This window comes from Phocoena sinus, chromosome X (assembly GCF_008692025.1).
Source record: "Phocoena sinus isolate mPhoSin1 chromosome X, mPhoSin1.pri, whole genome shotgun sequence".
Taxonomy (NCBI): domain Eukaryota; kingdom Metazoa; phylum Chordata; class Mammalia; order Artiodactyla; family Phocoenidae; genus Phocoena; species Phocoena sinus.
This window is the reverse complement of record NC_045784.1, coordinates 129,349,594-129,369,669: the sequence shown is the minus strand read 5'-3', so window position 1 is coordinate 129,369,669 and position 20,076 is coordinate 129,349,594. Positions and strand designations below refer to the sequence as shown.

The window sequence follows — 20,076 nt, the reverse complement described above, 5'->3', positions numbered from 1 at the left end:
ACTTTTAGGACTGTGTCACTGTCTTCCCTCAGCGACCGGGGGACATATTATCACTTCTGGGGGCGGTGTTCATTTTACTGATGGCTGCTGTGCACACGGGGCCATTGGCACTGGCATGTGAACTGCGTCCTGCTCCCAGAGCTCAGAGCCGGCTGCCTCTTCAGCCCTCACTGTTCTCCCCCTTCCCAAACTCTTTCTTTCCCAGGTCCTCGGCCACCACCTGTCCCCAGGCCCCTCCCCTCCGTGGGCCCCGCAGCTGTCGCCCCTCCCTTGCCCGGTTTCGCTCCTGCCACTTTTGGTGTGGCGGTCACCGTCTCCTCCGGGTACAGCAATCCTCAGCCCAGCCCTGAAATGGGAGCCCCTCTGGCTGGGCCCCGGGTCCCCCTCCTCTTCCCACTCTCTCCCTGGCTGAGATCACAGCCACCATCCCCTGGCTTCGGGGGCCACCAGCGTGCCCGGACCTCCAGGGCCAGTGGTCCCCTGCAGCCCAGGGAGGAGGGGCTGAAATGCCCCTGGAGAGACATGCACATCCTAACCGTCCCCCACCCTGCACTGGGCTGGGAACCTGTGTGGAAATAGGGCCTTTGCAGATATAAGTTCAGGATCTTGAGATGGGGAGACGATCCTGGGTTATCTGGGCAGACCCCAGATGTAGTGATAAGTGTCCTTATAATAGGGAGGCAGAAGAACAGCTGACACACAGACACAGCAGGAGGTCTCGTGAAGACAGAGACGGACTGGAGTGACGCAACCACAAGCCAAGGGACACCTGGAGCCACCAGAAGCTGGAAGCGGCCAGGAGGGACCCTCTTCTAGAGTTTTTCGAGGGAGTGCGGCCCTACTGATACCCTGATTTTGGACTTGTGGCCTCCAGGAACATGAGAGACTCGATCTCTGTTTGAAGCCGCCCGTGTGGTCCTTTGTTACAGCAGTGGTCCCAGGAAACTCATACCAGCCCTGACCTGGCAGCGGGAGCTGGGGTCCTTCAGCGCTGGAGCTGCCCTGGGCTCTCCAGGGCCACAGTGGTCCTGTGCCACCCCTGGCGACCATGCCCTGCCCCGTGCGTCCAGAGTGGAGCCGGCTTTGCCTCTTCCTGAAACCTCTGCCCTCCCAAGACTGGAGCCCAGAGTCAGGAGCCCGTGGGGGTGGGGCCCGCAATGGATGAACACCCCCCAAGTTCTCAGAGTGGGCCCCTCCACCACCCAGGCCCTTCAAGGAGGGGCTGTCCCTCTAAGTGCCCTGCCCCCAGCCCCGGCCATGGCCTGAGGACACCTGGCTGGCTGCCCCTCCGACAAGCCCCGACTCGTCTAAACCCAAACAGTGGATTGAGCTTAGGTTCCAGCTGGGCCCGGCTACACCCAGAAGGCACCTGACCTGCAATAAGTACTTGGAAATGTCCCCCACGCCAGCCCCATGCCGCTCAGAGTCAGCTCCTTAGTGGCCTCTCCTTTCACGGGACAGCCCTCCCCGAGCGAGACACTGCCATGACTTTCACTGCCCTGGGTGTGTGTGTGTGCACGCACGTGTGACGGCCCCAGCTCACCCTCCGGATCAGAGCCCTACTCTGAGTGCAACCACACGTCCACAGCTCCCGGCGTGCTCCTGGCCCTCAGGGGGCATTCTCCAGGCCCCGGGGGTGCCACACCCCACCCTGCCCACTCCCTAACTCTCATCCCACGTCCAATATGCACCCAAGTGCAGGCTCCCACTCAATTCAAGGTCGACTGGACCTGGCCCCTCCCCCATCTTTCCTGCCCCTTTCCCGCGGGGTTACCGAGGCTTTGGGACTGCACACCCCTTCGCCCATCCACCTGCCCACGGCTCACAGCAGAGCACCCCAGTCCCCTGCAGCTCTGCCACCTGGGGCTTCCTGGGACCGCAGCTGGGCCCTGGGCTCCGCAGGGAGGAGCCTTGCGTGGTGTATAAGGCATACGGGGAAGCGTACACGAGGGACTGTTGGCTGACAGAGATGTTGCCATAGGCTTTTTTCAAAGGCCAGTCAGTCTCAACTTTTGTTATTACTATCACCTCATTGTCTGCGGCACACTCGATACCAGAGTGAGGCTAAGTGGGCCGTTTGTCTTTTTTGTTTTTGACTGCGCGCGGGCTTTCTCTAGTTGCAGCGAGCGGGGGCCACTCTTCGCTGTGGTGCGTGGGCTTCTCGTTGCGGCAGCTTCTCTTGTTGCGGAGCACGGGCCCTAGGTGCGCGGGCTCAGTAGTTGTGGTTCGTGGGCTCTACAGCGCGGGCTCAGTAGTTGTGGCGCACGGGCTCAGTTGCTCCACGGCATGTGGGATCTTCCAGGACCACGGCTCGATCCCGTGTCCCCTGCATTGGCAGGTAAATTCTTAACCACTGCGCCACCAGGGAAGTCCCCCCCCCCCGGCTCCAGGGTCATTTGTCTTTGACCGAGTGCTCTGGGTACGGAGACCTCCTTTCCAACCATGATCCCCAAGCCCTCGTGGGGTGCGGCCCTGTTCAACTCCGTGGCGCCTGCAGTGGGCCATGCCTGCATGGTGCTGTCCCCTCTCGTGTGTGGTGACCCACCGGGCCTACGGGACACCTTCCCTGGGGCCCAACCATGGGGTTCTCCTCTGTGCCTACCGGCATTATTACACCGGTCCCACTAGTGTGTCATGGCACCGGTGTCCCAGAGTAAGAGGGAGGCAGGGAGGAGAGGAAGGGCAGCAAGCCTGGAGAGAAGACAGCGATCCACAGGGGGCTGAGTTGAACCCACACCACAGGGTCCGGTGCCCAGACCTGCCCGCAGAGAAACAGCCCGAGGGCTCCGTGTTTCTGTCTCCGCCAGGCCCTGTGCCGGCTGCCCCTCCTCCCACCAGCGAGGGGACTTGACCGAGGCCCTGACTCCTGGACCCCCGCCAGTGCCCTTGCCCTGAGCCTGCCCAGCTCAGCAGAGATTGCCGGGCCGTGGAGCACACGGCCCAGAATAGTGCTGTGATGCCAACGGGTGACATTCTATTGCTGGGCCACCACACTGAGTGGTGCCTCCCATCCCCAAAAGGAGAAATCTGGGGACGCCGCGTGCCCCAGGGCCGGGCCAGGCGGAAGGGTTCTGTGCACGGATCCAGCACGCGGCGCCTCTGGGCTCCTTCTCTCCTGGGCTGGCGCTCCCGGCGGCCCCGCCTGCTCTATTTTCGTTGGTGGCCCACGGCTGCTCAGGGAAGCCCTGGATCCCATCACCTGGGGCAGAGGCCCCTTGTGTACGACGAGGGAAGAGCAGCCAGGCCATAGCCTGTCTCCTGCTTAGCCCGCTGGGCTTGCCATCCAAGGGGCATTTCTTGGGGGACTGTTCCCCCCCCCACCGACTCCCTTTCCGGGGCAGACCTATGTCCCCAGGCTTCACGGGCTGTGCCCTGGATCCTCTCTTGGGAACCGGCACCCACACGCTGCGACCTGGGCTTGGCTCTGCTGGCGCACAGGGTGACCTACTGGGTGGTCGCTGCGCTGGGATCCCAGGCCAAGCCAGTACAGGCAGGCGCGCGCAGCACTGGGCCCCGTCCCTGTGAGGCCTGGCCCTCCTGGGAGTGCGCCCCCTGGTGCTGACACGGGTGTGGCACACAGCTCTGACCACAGCCGAAATCCGGTATTGTGCTGAGACCCCAAACCCCATCAAGACAGGCAGGCAGGGGCCCCTAGGGTTTCCCGGCTCCTGCTCGGTTGGGGGGAGTTTCTGGCCTGGTGCTCTTCAGCCAGCGGCTGCTTGGCAGACACGCCACTCTGGGAGGGCAGATGCCACCTCAGCCGGCCCTGCTTCAGGAGCCCAGTCTGAGGATAGCCGGGGCAACAGAAGTGACCAGAAGGGACGGGAAGGGGGCAGCCCGGGGCCTTCTGGTCCAGCCCCGAGCCTGGGGGTGCTGAGGACCCTCAATGAAGGCAGGGGAAGCAGCGAATAGGCAGCCCAGGGCTCCGACTGGGCACAGAGAGGCGGAACCTGGGAGCCAGCCACAGCGGACCGTCGTGGCTCCCGTTTCTTTTGGGTCCCCAGTCCACCCTGAGAGGCTGCACACGCAGGCGTGTTGCACAGTGTTTCTTTAATTGAAAGACAACAACCGACCTCAGAAGCAGCCCCTCCTCAACCTGGGCGTGATCACTTGGAACCCTCACTACCCCAGGGGCTGGACGGCGACGGGAGGGGAGACCTAGCTGTCGTGGGGGAAAGGGGGGCAGTGAGGAGCGTGCTGGGGACTCTGGCGGGGCGCTGGGCCCCTCCCGGGGGACAGACTCTCAGGGTCTGGCTGAGTCCAATGCTCCCCCTGGGAGCACGTGGCCTGTGCAGCGCGTGGTTGCCGGATCATCCAGGCTTGGGGGCGGGGCCTGGGTGGGGTGGGGGACAGCTGTCCCCCACCGCAGCCCACCTGGGTAGGGGCTGGGCAGAAGCCCAGCGAGACAGAGACCAGACCCAGCCCAAGGATGTGAGAGAGGAGAGGGAAGACGAGGGAGGGACAGACGGAGAGGCAGAGAGAGATGGAGAGGACTGATCCAGGGGCCGGTAGAGCAGACCGGCCGGGATGGATGGCCGTGAACTCACAGAAGGATGCCAGCAGGCATGGGAGGAGAAGGGTAGCAGGCCAGGCCGAGGAGGGATGTGTGCCCGGCAGGTAGGGTGGGCTCAGCGGGGTCCGCTGTCTCCATCCCTGGCCCCCCAGACCCAGGGACCATTTTCCTTGGACTGGAGCCTCAGACAATTTGGTTTTGGGGTGAATGGGAAGAAAGCTTCGTGGGGGCACCTCTGCGTGGTCATGATGGGGGAGCAGGGGCGGCTCCGAAGCTAAGGGGCGTGTGATGGGGGCCAGGCCTCACGCCTCACCTGCACACTTGGGAGCCGGGGCAAGGACGTCGGGTGGCGACGAAGGGGGTTGGGGATCAAGGGCGGGGCTGGGTCGGGTGCAGCTGAGCACTGGCTTCGCTCCCTTGCTTTGCTTCCCCCCCTCAGGACATCCGCTGTGCTCCCCAGAGACCCCGCCCAGGCCACCTTGGCGGCTGCCGCCACCTCTACTTTTTGTAGTTGCCAAACTGGATGGCCAGGCGGTCGGTGACGCAGCGGAAGGTGGCCGGCTGTACCTCCCAGTAGGGCACGGGGTTGCCGAAGAGGCTGATGCCGTTGTAGTAGGCTCGCTTGACCCCGAAGCCCACCGGGCAGAAGTCATTGACGCCCACCTCGGTGATGTTGTTGGTATGCAGATAGACCACCTGGGGGCGGAGGGGCGTGGCTCAGGCTCAGGGCAGTGGCCCAGTCGCCCCGACCCCCCTGCCTGCGTCTGTCCTGCCTGGGTAGGCCGAGCGGAGGGCAGAACCCCGAGGGCTGGTGCCCTCCCTCCCGGCTGAGTCCCGCCCCACCGCCTCATGGGCCACGTTTCATTGTATTGCATCCACACGGCCCTTTGAGGGCATGGAGGTGATCCTCCCATTGTCTGGAGGAGCAAACCGAGGCTCAGGTATGGTTGTTGGGCGGGTGCCGGCCCGCGTTAAGGCGCTGGTGTGTGACTGGGTGCTGGGATGGGGAGCTCGGGGGGTGTGGGTGTGAGGTGAGGGGTACGTGGGGCACGAGTGGTGGGGTGGGACTGTCGATGCGGGAAGGATGGCACCTTGGGCTCACATAAAGTCCCTGGCCCTCCCTCTGGGTTCCCTGGGCTCTGGGCCTGCCCCCAGGGAAGCAGCCTCCCAGTCCAGAGCCCCAGGGGCGTGAGAGGAGAAAGAGCCTCCTCCTCCCCCCCGCTCCCCCACCTCCCTGAAGCCACATGCTGTGGGACAGGAGGGTCAGGGAGGGAGGACCCAATGACGGCAGGGAGGCGCTCAGACTGCAGCGGCGCCCTCTAGAGGCGGCAAGGACACGGCTGCTAGAGGGCGCGCTCGGCTTGGCCAGGGGGGCGCTGCGGCTGCAGGTGGGCGGTCCCCACGCCGGGCTCAGGCGGGCTCCGGTGTACTCGGCTCTGACTGGCCAGCCCGCGAGAGTGGCGGGTCTCCTGGCACGTGTGAATGGGTTGGAAGCAGCGACTGAGGTCCAGAGCAGGGCCGAGTACGGCCAAGTTCATCCATGCGGCTGACAGCCAAACTGGGGGTAGGGCCCCTGAGAGAGCCCCAGGCCAGGCCCTGTATCCCCTCATCAGCCCACTTCGTGCCCTGGGCTGTCCCTGTCTTGCCACAGATCTGTGTACCCCCGTGCCCAGACTGTTCCCTGACCTCGTGGGTCCGGCCGCACCTTGCAGGTGTTGCATCCACCTGAGAAACCTGCTCTTCCCTCACGACCTCGCTGCCCCGGGCCCGCCCTCTCTGCTGTCCGCAGCGGCATCCCCACCCGCCCCTCTTCTCCCTCAGTGCAGGTGATTGGCGCTGAAGGAGGGATCCCTGAGCCTGCTCCTTTGCAGTGAGGTCCCATTCCACTCTGTACCCAGACCCCACACGTGCTGGGCCTGAGCAAGGAGGGCCATGGGCTGAGGGGCTGCCCACTCCCTGGCTCTCACCTGGAGGAGCTTGAGGTCCGGAAGGCCAGCAGGCACCCTGGACAGCTTGTTATTGTCCAAGTGCAGTTCCCGCAGGGTGGGCAGAAAACTCAGGCTCCCATTCTCAATCATGCGGATCTGGTTGTGGCCCAGGCCCAGCCTGCGAAGGGGCGGATGAGAAAAAGACGGTGTGGTGGGGCCCGCAGGCCGCACGGCACTGTGAGGACTCAGGCCCCCAGCCCCCCCATCCCCCATCCCTCCCAGTCGCCCCAGCGCCCCCAGACCCCCAGATCCCCAGCCCCCCAGCCCCCCCAGACCCCCAGACCCCCAGCCCACCTGTACAGCTTTGAGTAGCGGAGCAGATCCTCTAGCTCGATTGCCTGGATTTTGTTGTGGTCCAGATGGAGTTCATTCAGGGTCTCGGGGAAGTCTGCCAGGAAAAGAGGATGCTCTGGGCTGAATGCAGGAGGGGAGGCCACGTGTGCGGGCTGATGCTCTGTGTGTGTGTGTGTGCGCGCGCGCGCACGGTCCCACGCTTGGTGGAGCAGAGACCCTAGCTCTGCCCCAGGTGGGGAGAGGGGCAGCCAAAGCCCTCCCTGAGTTGACTGGGTGCCTCCAGATGGCTCCAGGCCCCCCACCTGTGTCCATGTGTGCTCCGAAGGCCAGGTAGTGTGGGAAGCAAGGGCTGACTTCCTACCTTTGGGGATGCCGGTGAGCTTAGCCTCAGAGATGCGCAGGTAGTTGAGCTTCAGGCCATCGAAAGCTCCAGGTTCAAAGCCACTGTTCTCCAGGGGGTTCCCACCCATCTCTAGGAGAGAGGCCCCCTCAGCCCTGGAGCCAGGGCTGGGCACCTGCCCACACGCCCCCAGAGCCTGTCGGCTGCCTGGCTTAGGCTGGCCTAGTGGGCCCTGCTAATTACCCGCTCCCCCATCTCTCCCTGAAAGCAGTGCCACTAATTTACTAACGCTAATGGACTAAATGCAAACTCCTCGCTGTTCAAGGCCACTAACTCCCAAGGGCACTGGGCCTGGCGTCAGCCTTAGGGGGCAGAGGGAGCATGGAGAAAGGGAGGGGAGACAGGAATCGAGGCCGGGCTCCCCCGCCCGCCCAGCCCCTGGCTGGCTGGCTGGCTACACTGGCCCTTTCCCTTCCCTTTCCTTAGGGGCCCTGAGTTTCTCTTCACCTTCCCTTGGCAGCTCGGGGGCGTGCTCCTAGACGGGCTTCCAGAAAGTACCGTGAGGCCCAGCCGGCTGGTCCATGGCTGTCCCGGACAGCCCAGCACCCAGCTGCCCTGCCCCCCCTCTTTGACCCTCCTCCCCCATCCACTGCCACCGCCGGGGACGGGTGACGACGCCACTGGCGGGATGTCGCTCACCGATGCAGTTCATGTTGCGCAGCCCACTGAACACGCCCTTGGGCACCTTGCGGATGCGGTTGTCATGGATGCGGAGCTCCACCAGGGAGCTGGGCAGGTTGGGAGGGATCTCCACCAGGTGGTTCTTGGAGATGTAGAGCTTCTGCAGTTTCCGCAGGGGGCTGAAGGCCTTCTCATGGATCTTGGAGATCTTGTTGTTCACCAGGACCAGGGCCTGAGGCGGCACGCGTGCTGAGGTGAAGGCCCCGGCCCCCTACCTGCCCGCCTTCTCCTCTCCCCCGTCCCCTGCCACCTGAGCTAGCGATTCGCGATTAGCAGCTCTCAGGACTTTACAGATGTTTGAGCCCCGGCTCAGCCTCCAGGAGATCCGTCAGTGCTCCTGGGCAAAGTGCAGATCGGAGCTGGCGCTCAGGCCCAGCAATACCACTGCTGCTTAGCGCAGCCTGCCGCTTCTCTGTGTCCCAGTTTCCCCACCTGCACCCTGGCTACAATGAAATCTTTTCTCACTGTGTTGCTGGGAGGAGTCAATAAGATGAAACGTTTTCAGTCAAGAAGGGAATTGGGCTGAGTGATCCTGTCCTGCACTTACGGCTGCTGACAGCTGCACGTGTGCCCTGTGACCCTGGGCACTCCCACCACAGCCGCCTCCAGACCTCTCTCAGGACTCCCCAGGTCCCCGGTCCCCTCTCGCACTCCACAAGTATGTGCCCACACCCATCTGGCCCCGACCCCCCGTGCTGTGGGCCTGCCACCTCCTTGCAGCCCCTTGGAAGGGCCAGGGTGGGCTTACATAGAGATGCTGGAGGCCTTTGAAGTCATCCTTTCGGATCTCGGAGATGTCGTTGTTCTGCAGGTCCAGCAGAGTGGTGTCGGGCGAGATCTCTTTGGGCACAGCCTTCAGACCTGGGGGCCGGCACCACTGTCACCAGTGTGAGCCGTGGCCATGACCCCAGAGTGGCGCGGAGCTCAGGCACTCGCATGCACGCAGGGACTCCGCCGCAAGTGGGCCAGCGCCAGAGTCGGCAGATGGAGGGGCTTCTCGCTCCCCGCTTGCTTGCAAGCAGACCAATGGACACCCTCCCACACTGAAACCAGGATTCCCGAGCTGGCTTGGGGTCACCCCCTACCCACCCTCACGCTTCCACGTCCATCCCACTGGACTGACCCAGGTCGGAGCACTGAACAACCCGCAGGTGGCAGTGGCAGCCGAAAGGGCACATGGCGCTGTAGGTGGGAGGGAGGGAGTCCAGGTCTGGGATGCCCGAGGTCGTGTCGGCGCCTGAAGCCTCCTCGTCGTTCAACATGGGCAGCCCGTCGTCCAGGGTGAAGTCCCAGAAGCCTTTTTGCTCAAAGGGCAGAGCCTGGCTCAGGGCCAGCAGGGCCGCGAGAGGCCACAGGGGCCACATGGTGGGTGTGCCTGTGAGACTGGGGTGAGGAGAGGCCATCAGGAGTGCCCAGCTGGCGCCCACGCCCATCCTCTGGGCCCTTGCCTGGCTACCGTGCCGAGTCCGGGGGGCTGGGGTTCTGCACGTGTTGGCCTCGTGTCCCTCACCCCTCACCCCTCACCCCTCACCGGTGCAGCCAGGCCCTGGGCTGTAGGGGCCGGGAGGGAGGTGTGGATGGGCAGGAGACTCCGGGCAGGACTTGGCCTCAGTGGGCAGCACTGTGTCTTCCCAGTTGGTGAGTCTGTACCCCTCCAACACGTTCACGCGAGTGCACACACACACTCACGCAAACACACACACACGCAAACACACACACACACTCACGCAAGCGCACACACACGCAAGCACACACACACACACGCAAACACACACGCAAGCGCACACACACACACTCACGCAAGCGCACACACTCACGCAAACACACACTCACGCAAGCAAACACACACACGCAAGCAAACACACACACGCAAGCACACACACACACTCATGCAAACACACACTCATGCAAGCACGCACACAAGCGCACACACACTCACGCACCAGCCACTGAGTCAGCTGCAGCCTGCCTGGGGGGTCAGTGAGGCTAGTGGAGGAGGCGGAGAGGGAAACCCAGCCATTTGCCGCCCACAGGCTTTGAGGAATTCAGATTTAAAGAAACCACTGTGGCCTGGCCACTCCCACATGCTCAGGGCAGTGTGAGCGCGCTCAGGGCTGACTTAGGTGACCACAAGTCGCTTCCTTTCCTGCCTGAGCCCCCCCTTGCAGCACACCCACATTTTTCTAAGAGAGTCAAGAGGCCAAGGCACCAGGCTGGGCACGTTGGGTAGAAAGCTGAGCCAGCCCTGGAGGGAAGGTGGAGGAGAGGGGCATTTTCCCAGGCCATGCGTGGAATCCTGGAGATGGAAGGGGCGTCCCTTGCCCCCCCACTGCCTCTGCTCCCCTGGGCTGTGGCTTCCTCCCCTGGCCCATGAGCCGTCCCCTGGCTCAGCCCGCAGAGCCCCAGGGCTCCCGCCTCTGCTCCCATCCTTCCTTCTGCCCACGGCCCCGGGCCCCTGGAGAGGCCACCAGAGGGGAGCAGGCTGCTGCCAGGGTGGCGGGCAGGTTCAGGCTTGTCCAGAGGCTCCTCTGCTGAAAGACAGTGCCCAGGAGGAGACTGGAGTCCCTGCCTCTCCTACCGCCCCCAACTACCTGCTTTCCTGGGAAAGCCCCAGCCTCATTTTCCCATGTTAAAGAGGAATAGGTCAAAAAAAAAAAAAAAAAAAAAAGAGGAATAAGTGCACCCGCCCTGCTTGTCTCCCGGATGTGGGGTGTCTGGGGTTGCCCCGGGTGCAGACGTGAAGCAGCCCCACCCCAGGGAGGCCCTCACTTGGGGCCCATCTTGGCCAGGGGAAAGGCTGTTCGGGGCTTGAGTGGGGCTGGGTGAGCCCCCCGAGCCTGATAGCCAGCTGCAAAGGCAGGAGGAGGCCCCCGACAGGCCCGGTTGACCTGGGGCTGGAATGGCTGCCCGGGGCGGGGGGTGGGCACTGCTGACCTGGAGTCCTCCCACCAGCAGGCGGGGGTTGGGAGCTGCGGCCACCTCCAGGCATGGGCGCAGCGGCTCTGCACCTCGGGTTCCCATTGATCCCCATCTTGCCGCCCCTCTCGCACTCCTCAGGCCCCCCACTGAGCTGGGCACGTGGCCTGTCCTGGCTCCCACCATCCTGAGGACAGAGCTGCAGCGGCCGGGGGCCCAGGACGCTGTTTATCAGACGCAGCTGCGGAGCTGGTGACGGGCTCAGAAGAGCTGCCTGCCTGCCCCGGTCACACATCAAAGTGAGGGTCCCTCGTGCTGGGGGAGCGCCCAGCCTCCCTGGCTCCTTCAAGCCTTGAGAGCTCATGACGACACTCCAGGCCCCGCCAGCCCCAGGCTGGCCCAGTGGGACCTGGGGAGCCCCTAGAGGGCCTTGGCGAAGAGTTGGGAGAAGGCCCTGGGCTGGCATCCTGGACCACGAATCCCTCCTTCTTCCCACGAGTTCGCAAACCCCAGGGCAAAGCAGGGTGGGCCTAGGCCTCCCAGGCTTGCCGCTGCTGCGCAGGGCCCCTGCCCAGGGGCTGCTGGACACCCAGGGCTGCGCGGAGGAAGGGCAGCGGAGAGGACAGGAAGGCGAGGATGATGGCACGAGAGGGAGGGCCTGCCCCCCCGGCCTGGCACTCCCGCCAAAGCCACTGCCTCATGGCGGGGGCGGGGGGTGTGAGTCAGGGCTGGAACGCCCGGCAGGATCCTTGGGAGGCTCTGGGATCCACCGTCCACCTGGACAAGTGGGGGCAGGGGGCTGGTCTGGCCAGGCCGGGGGGAGGCTTCGGGGGGCGGTGGGCGCAGACAGGGCTCTTCCAGCCTGGTGGGACCGGGAAGGTCTGGGGGCCTCCACGGGGAGCCTCCACCCGCATCTGGCCCCTCCACCACGGGGGAGGATGGACAGGCGCTGGGAAGGCCAACCAGGGCAGGACTAGCCACTAGGGCCCCAAGTGGGCTCACGGGACCCTCCGTGGGGGACGGAGGCTCTGGAGGAGGTGAGCCGCTCCGGGCCGCCGTGCCTGATATTCTGATGTTGCTGCATCTGGGGCCCCACAGAGTGGCTGAGAGAGGGGAAGGGCTGGCTCTAGTGCAGGCTCACTCTGGGGGGAGGGAGGCTGAGGACTTGGAGGCCCCACCCCAGGGCCCCGTGACAGCACAGGACAAGGTCTGGCTGGTTTCACCCGGCTCCTGGCTGGGCCCAGGCAGTGGGCAGGCTGGCGCACTTTCCGGCACAGCCCTGCTTTCCCCGCGGAGAGCTGGCAGGAGACTCAGTGGCCAGAACTGTGCAGAGTGGAGGGGGCCGACTGGACACCAAGCCCCCGGGGGCCACAACAGACCCAGAAGGAGCCGGGGGTGATGGAGTTCTCTGGCCGGCCGGCTGAGTGTGGGCAGTGCACAGAGGCTGGGAGAGGAAGCGGAGCTGCAAGGCTGCCTCCCCCCACCTCACACCGGGTCCCTCCCACCGCACACACGTGCAGGAGGGGGGTGGGCCCTCAGCCCCGGAAGCGGGAGCCCCCCACGGACAGGTACTGTGAGACCCACGGCAAGTCCCGCCAGCCCCACCTCCCACACTACCCAGGCCTCTGGGCCTCCTGGGCGTGTCCCCAAGGACTTCAGGCAGCCTCGAGCCCCATCAAAGTGTTCTCTGAGCTGGATGGGTCCCTCCTCCTCAGAGCGAAGGAAAGAAGCGGTGATGGCGGTGAGGCCTCACGCCGCGCCCACAGGTTGGAGTGAGGGCCGCCCACCCAATAGGGCTCTCCTTGTCTGGCCCTCTGAAAGCCAGCGCAGTCCTCCAACTGGGACTGCTCCAGGTCACAGCCAAACAAGACACACTGGCAGCCCCTGAGAACACGGAGGGGCCGTGCCAGGCATTCAGGCCAGGCCAAGGGCGGCGGGAGCGGGCCTGAGGTCTGGCAGGCCCTGGGAGCTCGCCTGCAGATGTGCGGCCCGCAGCTGCCAAGTCGCAGATGCCGGACGCCTGACGCTGTTCCGCAGCCTCGGCCCGGGTGTCTGGCCCCTCTGAGCAGCCCGACCTGAACCCGGGCGCGCGTGCCGTCTTCCACGCCGCCCCACGGTCCCTGGGACTGCGGGTCGCGCTTCCCCCCTCCCCTCTGTCCGCCAAAGCCTTTGAGGCCCAGCTTCTACTAGCAGGCCAGAGGCAGGGGCGCTGCCCAGAGCTCTGCTCTGCAAGCCGACACCCGGCTGCTCGCCGCCTCCCTCCCGGGCCCCGAGAGAGGAGACGGGCACCATCCGTGGGTCTCCTGAGGCTTACGCGCGTTGGGGTCGTGGCTGCAGGGGTTGGGGTGGGCCCTGAGCCCCGCGCCACCGGTGTCTGCTCGCCAGCCACCCCGAGCCCACTACCATGGCCTCGGCACGCCTTCCAGCTACGAGGGGAGCAGACATCCAGGCGTGGCTGGCCAGGGCGCTCCTCCCTGCTGGGGTCTTGGCGCTGCTGAGGTGACCGGGCAGAGCTGGGTCCTGTGCCCCTGCAGCCTTCAGGGACAGACTTGACTTGGATGTGGGTGTCGGAGGCCAACAGGGAGCCAGCCCGTCTGCTGCAGAGCGCTGGCACCGGGGAAGTGGCTAGGCGGCCGGTGCTGACCAGGCCGGACGTCTCTCCCCACAGCCTTGAGGACAGCCATCACTTCCACCCCCAGCCTGCTGGGAAACCTCTGGAAGGCCGGCGGTTCCAGTGCCGGCCTTCTGCCGTGCCTGAGCCAGGCGGCAGATGAGCCAGGTCAGCTGGGGGTCCTGGGCTGCTGGGTGCCCTGCCCCCGCCCCGCACCCCCGAAGGCTCGCTGCAGAAACCCTGAGGGAGGGGGAGGGTGTTCTATCCCTTCCCAGGGTGGGACAGGGCACTCAAGGGATTTCTTAGCACAGCGCTCCTGAGGACCAGCAGGAAGTGCCATTTCTACCACTGGATGAATGGGTGAACCGAGGCTCAGAGTCTGCCCGAAACTCTTGCCCAAGGCCACACTGTGAGGAAATGGCAGAGGGGGCACACGTGCCCTGCCCCACCCTCTGCCCCCGCAGACTTTGCTGCAGAGCCCAAAGTCACAGGATCCCAAACTCCCTGGGCTGCACAGGGGGCCGAACCAGCCCCCGGTCCCTGCAGAAGACTCCTTGTATCTCCCCCACTCTGGCTGGGAGGTGACACTGACGGAAAGCAGGGCCCTGCCCTGTGGGTCCTGCGCCCCCTGGCTTGCATCACGAATCCTCTAGAAACATGGCGTCTCTCTCTGACTGCCACCATCCATAGCTTCCCTCAGCCCGCGGGGCCAGATGCCCCTCCTCGGCCCCAGCGCACCCATCAGGCCAGCCCCAGCCCCTCCGCCTCCGCCTCCAGCTGCACAGAAGTGGCCTGGAAAAGCCATCATCCCAGCCTGGCCCGGGAGGTTCCCCCAAGCATTTTAGGTCCCAGCAGGTGCCAGACCCCACAGGGAGATGCTCTCAGCCTGGTTCCCAGAGCCTGAGGTCCTGTCTGCCCTCTGCCCCTCTCCTTCAGGTCCTAGTTTTGTTCCCCAAATCCCTGATCCCATGGCCACTCGGGCCTCTGACTGCCGTGTCCCTCTTGGCCATCTGAGCCACCCAGAGGCAGCTGGTTGGGGAGAAGCAGGGGCCGCTTCAGAGTTGCATGGAGCCTGGGACCACCCCCAGCCCGCTGCCCCTTGTCCTGCAGCTCTGCTCCAGGCTGGGGTTTCTGCCGAGTTTGGCCTTCAGACGCCGTGGATCACAAGAGCTGGCTGTGAGGAGGCCGGGTAGAGCCCCAGTCCCCTAAACCTGAACGATGTGTCACCATAGGGAGGGGCAGGCATGAGTCGTCTGAGTCCCTGGCACCTCCACCGGGCTTGGGAACGTCAGCGATACCAGCCTGCCAATGAGCGCGAGCTGGGCTGCTCTGCGGACTGCTATGGGGGCCGAGCGGCTTCTGGAGGAGCTGAGGCTGGTGGCGTGTGGGCAAGTGGGCAGCTCCCATAGGCACCCAGGAGCTGCCCCACCCCAGAGTAGAGAGGGTGGGGGACAAGCCAAACAGAGTCCCAGAGGGCGTGAAGGAAGCCCCGGGGGACCCTGGGGCTGGGGACTCCTGGTGAGGGGAGGGCTTTCACCCCAGGGGAGTGAACCACAGCCCCAGGGAGCACTGGGAAACTGGTTTTGGAAGCCTGGAGAAGGGCCTGGCTCTAGGGCTACCAGTTAGCCTCTGGCCTGGGGCAGGACTGAGCAGACTCCCTCTCCGTCCTCCCAGGGCAGGCACCTCTGCCTCTCCCCGCACTGGCTTCCTTGAAGATAGGATTCACAGAAAAGGTTTTGTGGGTGATTGGGTGTGGGCCCCAGTATGTGAGCAGAGGGGACAGAGGGGGTGGGAGGAGAACTGAGTGCCCCTGGCACCAGCTGACAGGACAAGAGGGGGCAGAGCTGGCAGGGCCCGGGGGTGCCTGCCTCCAGAGGGGGCCCATGTTCACCCCCACCCCATGCTCACAGCAGGGCGCCCCAGGACAGTCACCATCACCCTCTAGCCCCAGGATTTGAGCTAAGCCTTTGGGCTGGTGTGTCCCCTCCCACCAGCAGGGCCGACAGGCACAGGGAGGGGTGGGCAGCTCAGGGCAGGGACCAAGCTCTCCAACCCCGGGGAAGAACTTTCTAACAATCCAGGGTGTTGGCAGGGAAGGAGAGGGGCTCCAGACATGCCATTGAAAGGACAAACAGCCCAGTGGCCTAGCAGGTGGGGCTTTGGAGGCCCCGGAGCTGGGACTGGGGCCCTGCCCGGAGGCGAGTCAGACAGCGCCGGGCCCTACTGGGAGTCTGGGAGCTGGGCTGCCGCCCGCAGCTCACGTGCTCCAAGGGTGGCCCTGGGGGCCGGCCACGGCCTCAGGCTGCATCCCCAGGAGGCCAAGGACAAGTGATGGCTGGGACAGGCCTGTCTCCTTGGGGCTTCTCCAGGGAGTGGAGGAGGGCTGGTGGTGGGTGGGCCTGGGAAGGGGCTCATGACAGATCCCCCCTCTGGGACTCGACGCCGGTGCTGGAAGGGATGCTCTGTGGTCCTGAATGACTAAGGAATGTTGCTAAAGAAACAAAGCTCCTCTGATGGGCCAGGGCCACTGATGGGATTGGGGAGAAATTGGGGCCAATGCTTGCATGTCAGCCTGCATGACAGTCAGAGGGCCAGCACCCCACATTTCTGGGCCCCTAAAATGAGCTGGTACAGAACTGCCACCAGAACCATTGGTGAAGGGGCTGGGCTGTGGACTCCCCATCGACATAGTGGGGTCCCTGGTCCCTGCTCCAGGGCAGGGCATAAAAGTGGTCGGACGGTTAATGCCCTCTGTGAGCCGGGTTCTGGGACGTGAAGGTGGGCCGGTTGCTGCCTCGCCGTGGGGGCCCTCCCCGCTCCCAGCCTTCTTCCCACCGCCTGGTCTTGGCGGCTCGGAGACAGTGCTATGGCTTCCTTTCGATGCACGCGCAGAGAACTGCCCTGAGAGGTTCACCCACGCTGGCCCATGGCAGCCGGACACCGGAAGTTGCACAGAAAGGCGCCTCTGCCGAACCGCCAGCCTTCCCAGGGTGTGGGTGGCGGTGGTGGCCATGCGCTCTCCCTACTCACCATCCCGCAGCCCTGGCTGCGCATTCCTGGGCACCTTCCTTGCTGGCACCGAGGGGGGCCTGAGCATCTCCAGCTGCTCTCAATCTCAGTCAGTCCCTACCTCGTGGAGAGCTGGCCGGCCAGGGAGGGGTGAGTGTACAGAGGCAGGAGCCCCCAGAGGGCAGGACTGGCCACCAAATCGGCAACCTGAGTGGCCCTTACGAAGACTTCAGCTGCGTGAGGACAATCTCCCTGCCCTGGAGGACCCCGGGCCTTCTGCTGCACTCAGCGCAGCAACTCGGGAAGCTCTCACCACCGGGTGCCCAGGCCCCAGCCCCGCCCCGCCCCGCCCATGGAGCAGCGAGGTGCTGTTCCCATCCCCCAGCCTTCCAGGATACTCAGTGGCACACCCAGACAGAGGACTCCGTTCTCCCTTGCTCCTCTCCTGGGTCCCTCGGCACTTCCCTCAGCATGCCAGCCATCTTGAGAGCTTGCGGGACGGGGCCAGTGGGCCTGCCCCCTCTCACTCCAGTCCCCACGCACTGCACTTGACCATAAGCTATCATCGTCAACATGCAAGTGACTTTGCGGGCTCCCTGGATGCTATGGGTCAGTAGCCTGGACTTGTCAGTCAGGAGCTCTGAGTCCTGGCCCCAGTTCTGCCCCTGACTGGCTGTGCCACTGTGGGCAGATTCCTGCCCCTCTCTGGGCCTCAGTTGCCCCCTCTGTACAACGGATGGGGTGGGAGTGGGACCAGCAGGGGCCACGGCTCCCCTCCCAAACGGCTCTGGAGGGCAACCTTGTCGCTACACTTTGTTTCAGAACTGGAGTTCTCTCTCCATTCCTGAGATGCCCCCAGGCACCAGTGGGGGGCGGCCTTTGGGGGACAGAGCATCTAGCCTGGGAGCTCTTGAGCCTCACCCCTTCCTAAAGGTGCCCATCCTGGGCTGATGGTGTCCTCACATCTACCCGTGGCCCCCAGAAGCCCTCCGGGGCCACAGGCCAAGCCTGCCTGTGGCTAACACAGCACAGTTGCCTGAGTCTCCTTCTGCACCCCGCTTTGGAACCTCAATCCAAGGGGGCTCTGGGGCAGAAAGGACTGAGCTGTCCAGGCAGCCCCGCCCGGGGACCCCCCAGCCAGGACTCTGTGGACCCACACCTCGCCCGGGAGGAGGTGGAGGCACGGCATTGGCCTGTGGGTAAGCATGGAATATCTGGGCAGGGAGCCTGGGGTGTGCCTGGGAAACCGAGTCTCTGAGCCCACGCCGTGGACTAGCCCCAGACCGTGGGGACCGCTCCCCAGTGACGAGCTTGGGTGGCCGCCCGGAGGTCCTCCTAACCAGGGCCGAGCGCAAAGTGCACCCGGGACTTGCAGTGAACTAAGGGGGCCATTGGCAGAGTGAGGGTGCCAGCCGCCCAGCCATGCCTGGATGACGCTCTGGGGTAGCGGCCAAGGGGAAGAACCCCGAGGGGGCAGGCAGAGAGGGCAGATGTGGAGCAGAGCTGAGCAAGGTCAGAGGGGTGAACGAGGGGGATGTAGAAGGTGCCTGGAGGACAGCGGGGAGAAGACGCAGAAATGGGACAAGGACCCAGGGGGCCGCAGGGTGGCGACGAAGGGGCGCGGACCAGGAGCCTGCAGCTGTGCAGTGGGAATCCACAAGCAGCCTAGGAGCGGGAGAGGGCGGTGAGGGGGCAGCGGACCCAGGGGTTAGGCAGTGAGAGCCGCTCAGGGCCAGCGTAGGAACAGCGGGGACACTACAGGGCTTGTGGAGGGGGGTCCCTACCTGAGGAGGGGAAGCGGCGGGCACAGACTGGCTGGTTGGCGGTCTTGAGGGTCGGGCAGTCCGTGCGTCTGTCGGTCCGTCGGGTCGTCGGAGAGCAGCTGCTCACTCCTGGGCAGTTCGTGGAGAGAGGGAGACAGAGGCGGTGGCAGCGGCGGGAGGGAGGCTAAAGGCTGGGCGGGCGGGCCGACGACGGGAGGGGACGGCGGGGAGGGGGCGGGGAGGGAGGAAAGGAGGGAGGGGGCTGGTGGCGTGGAGAGGGAGGGAGGGAGGGAGGGAGGGAGGGAGGGGGCAGGCTTCCCGGCCCCCCTGGCAGCTTCAGAGGGAGTAATTTTCTTGTAGACGGCTGGGCTAGCTGCACCCCTCCCCCTTGCGCCCCCCAGGACTCCCCCCACTCTGCCTGCCCCCCCTCTGCACCCTGGGGCACACAGTGAAGGGACACACAGTCTAACTCACACAAGGACCCTTGGCGGCTCTGGGCAGGCGCAGTCTCAGAGATTCAAACTTTCCACTATCCGGATGGGGCCACTGAGGCCCAGAGAGGGGCGGGAGCTGGCTTGCGGGTGTTAGGGCGGGCGGAAGAGAGGGAGAGGGCAGAAATGGAGGGGAGACCGGGGGCAGGTGGTCTCTGATTGCTAGTCCAGGGACGGGGCCCCGGAATTTGGTTCTGAGCCTTCCTCAGCCTGGAAAGGGATCAGGGTGGCAGCTGTTGTGGATTTCCGGAAGGGCTTGATCTAGGCTCCCGGGCACTCCGGGCACCCCACCTCCCAGCCCACTGCAGCCTCTTTCCCCTAAAAAAGAGGAAGCGGTCCTGTTTGTGTGATCTCAGGATGGGACTCAGCTGGGGGCTGGCAGGACGCAGCACAGATACTGGGGGTCCTCCCCAGCTTGCCTGCCCCGAGCTGAGGCTCAGAGAAGCTGATTCAGAGAGGAGGAGCCAGCGAGTCATCCTTGCTCCATCTGAGCAGGTCCCCTAGGGTGCAGTAACTGCTCTGAGGGTGGCCACTTCCTCGGGGCTGAGCCCTGTGCTGGCCACTTACAGGAGTAACTGGGTCAGCCCACCAAGCGTCCCAGGAAGAGGCCGTCATCAGCCATGGCATCCACGCCATCACTGGAAGCTCAGCCACTTCCTGAGGGCCCAGATGAGCCCAGGGCCGTAGCACGACACCTCCTTCCTGTTGGGTGGGGTCCCATTCCTCCCCCGGCCCGTGTACCCAGCCTCGGTCATGGGGAGACTCCTGCAAGAGCAGTTTTGGGGAGACAAACGTGAGGGTTTAGACAGGGCGAGAAACTGAGGCAGGGAGCGACACTGAGATCTGCAAAGGAGAATAGGGAAGAAACGAAGGCAGGCAGCATGAGACAGGACAGAACTCCACTGAGAGGAAAAGAAAGATGCATAGAAAGAGAAACAGCTCAACAGGGCAGAGGCCGAGGGCGGGCCAGGGAGAGGGGGGGCCATGAAAGGAAAGCAGGGGTGAGGCCCGAGGGTCCCGCGCACCCGGCCAGCTGTTGTTTAGGCTTTTGGTGCTCAGCTTCAGGCCATCAGGCAGGTAAGGGTCTAGAAAGTTCTGCCAGGGGGAGTGGCTGGGCCCAGACCCCTCTTCTGTTCACCAGCATCAGTTCAGGGACCCCCTGGTCAGACCTGGGACACAATGGTGGCCTGACCAAGCCGCCCGCCTGCAAGAAGCTTCCAGGCTGGGCCACGGCAAAGGGAGAGAAGTAAGAAAAGCAGGGCCAGGTCGGGAGCTCCGACTCCTTCTTGTTTTCCTGGGTGAGGCAGTTACAGATGGTTGCGAGCAGGAGATTGGAGAGAACACGTGCCCTTCCAGACACGGGGAGTCGGTTTTGCTGGTTTGTTTGTTTTTTACTGTTTATTGGCGACA

The 20,076-nt window shown here is 64.6% G+C and overlaps 1 protein-coding gene across 4 annotated transcripts; it reads right to left on the bottom strand.

Annotated features, from left to right (window-relative positions):
- Positions 1–1,958: 1,958 nt before the first annotated feature.
- On the bottom strand, positions 1,959–19,097 carry BGN (biglycan). Of its 4 annotated transcripts, none has more exons than XM_032619812.1 (9): positions 18,197–18,362; positions 9,000–9,259; positions 8,625–8,737; positions 7,835–8,048; positions 7,157–7,267; positions 6,796–6,889; positions 6,481–6,619; positions 5,081–5,209; positions 1,963–2,326 (listed from the first exon to the last, which is right to left on the bottom strand). In XM_032619812.1, exons 2-9 carry the CDS (start codon positions 9,238–9,240, stop codon positions 2,249–2,251), a joined length of 1,119 nt encoding a protein of 372 aa, XP_032475703.1. In that variant the 5' UTR covers positions 9,241–9,259; positions 18,197–18,362; the 3' UTR covers positions 1,963–2,248. The 4 variants fall into 4 exon arrangements, with proteins under 4 accessions (XP_032475702.1, XP_032475703.1, XP_032475701.1 ...); XM_032619810.1 differs by lacking the exon at positions 1,963–2,326 and adding an exon at positions 18,650–19,097 and having other exon boundaries at positions 4,034–5,209; positions 18,197–18,304; XM_032619811.1 differs by lacking the exon at positions 5,081–5,209 and having other exon boundaries at positions 1,959–2,326; positions 18,197–18,329.
- Between the last annotated feature and the right edge of the window lie 979 nt (positions 19,098–20,076).

Excerpts from the sequence above, each read along its gene's own strand:
- BGN (XM_032619812.1), bottom strand. The coding sequence starts at position 9,240 with ATGTGGCCCCTGTGGCCTCTCGCGGCCCTGCTGGCCCTGAGCCAGGCT. Across the intron at positions 7,268-7,834 it reads GCGCAACATGAACTGCATCG|AGATGGGTGGGAACCCCCTG; the intron begins GTGAGCGACATC and ends CCTCTCTCCTAG. Across the intron at positions 6,890-7,156 it reads GCTCACCGGCATCCCCAAAG|ACTTCCCCGAGACCCTGAAT; the intron begins GTAGGAAGTCAG and ends TTTTCCTGGCAG.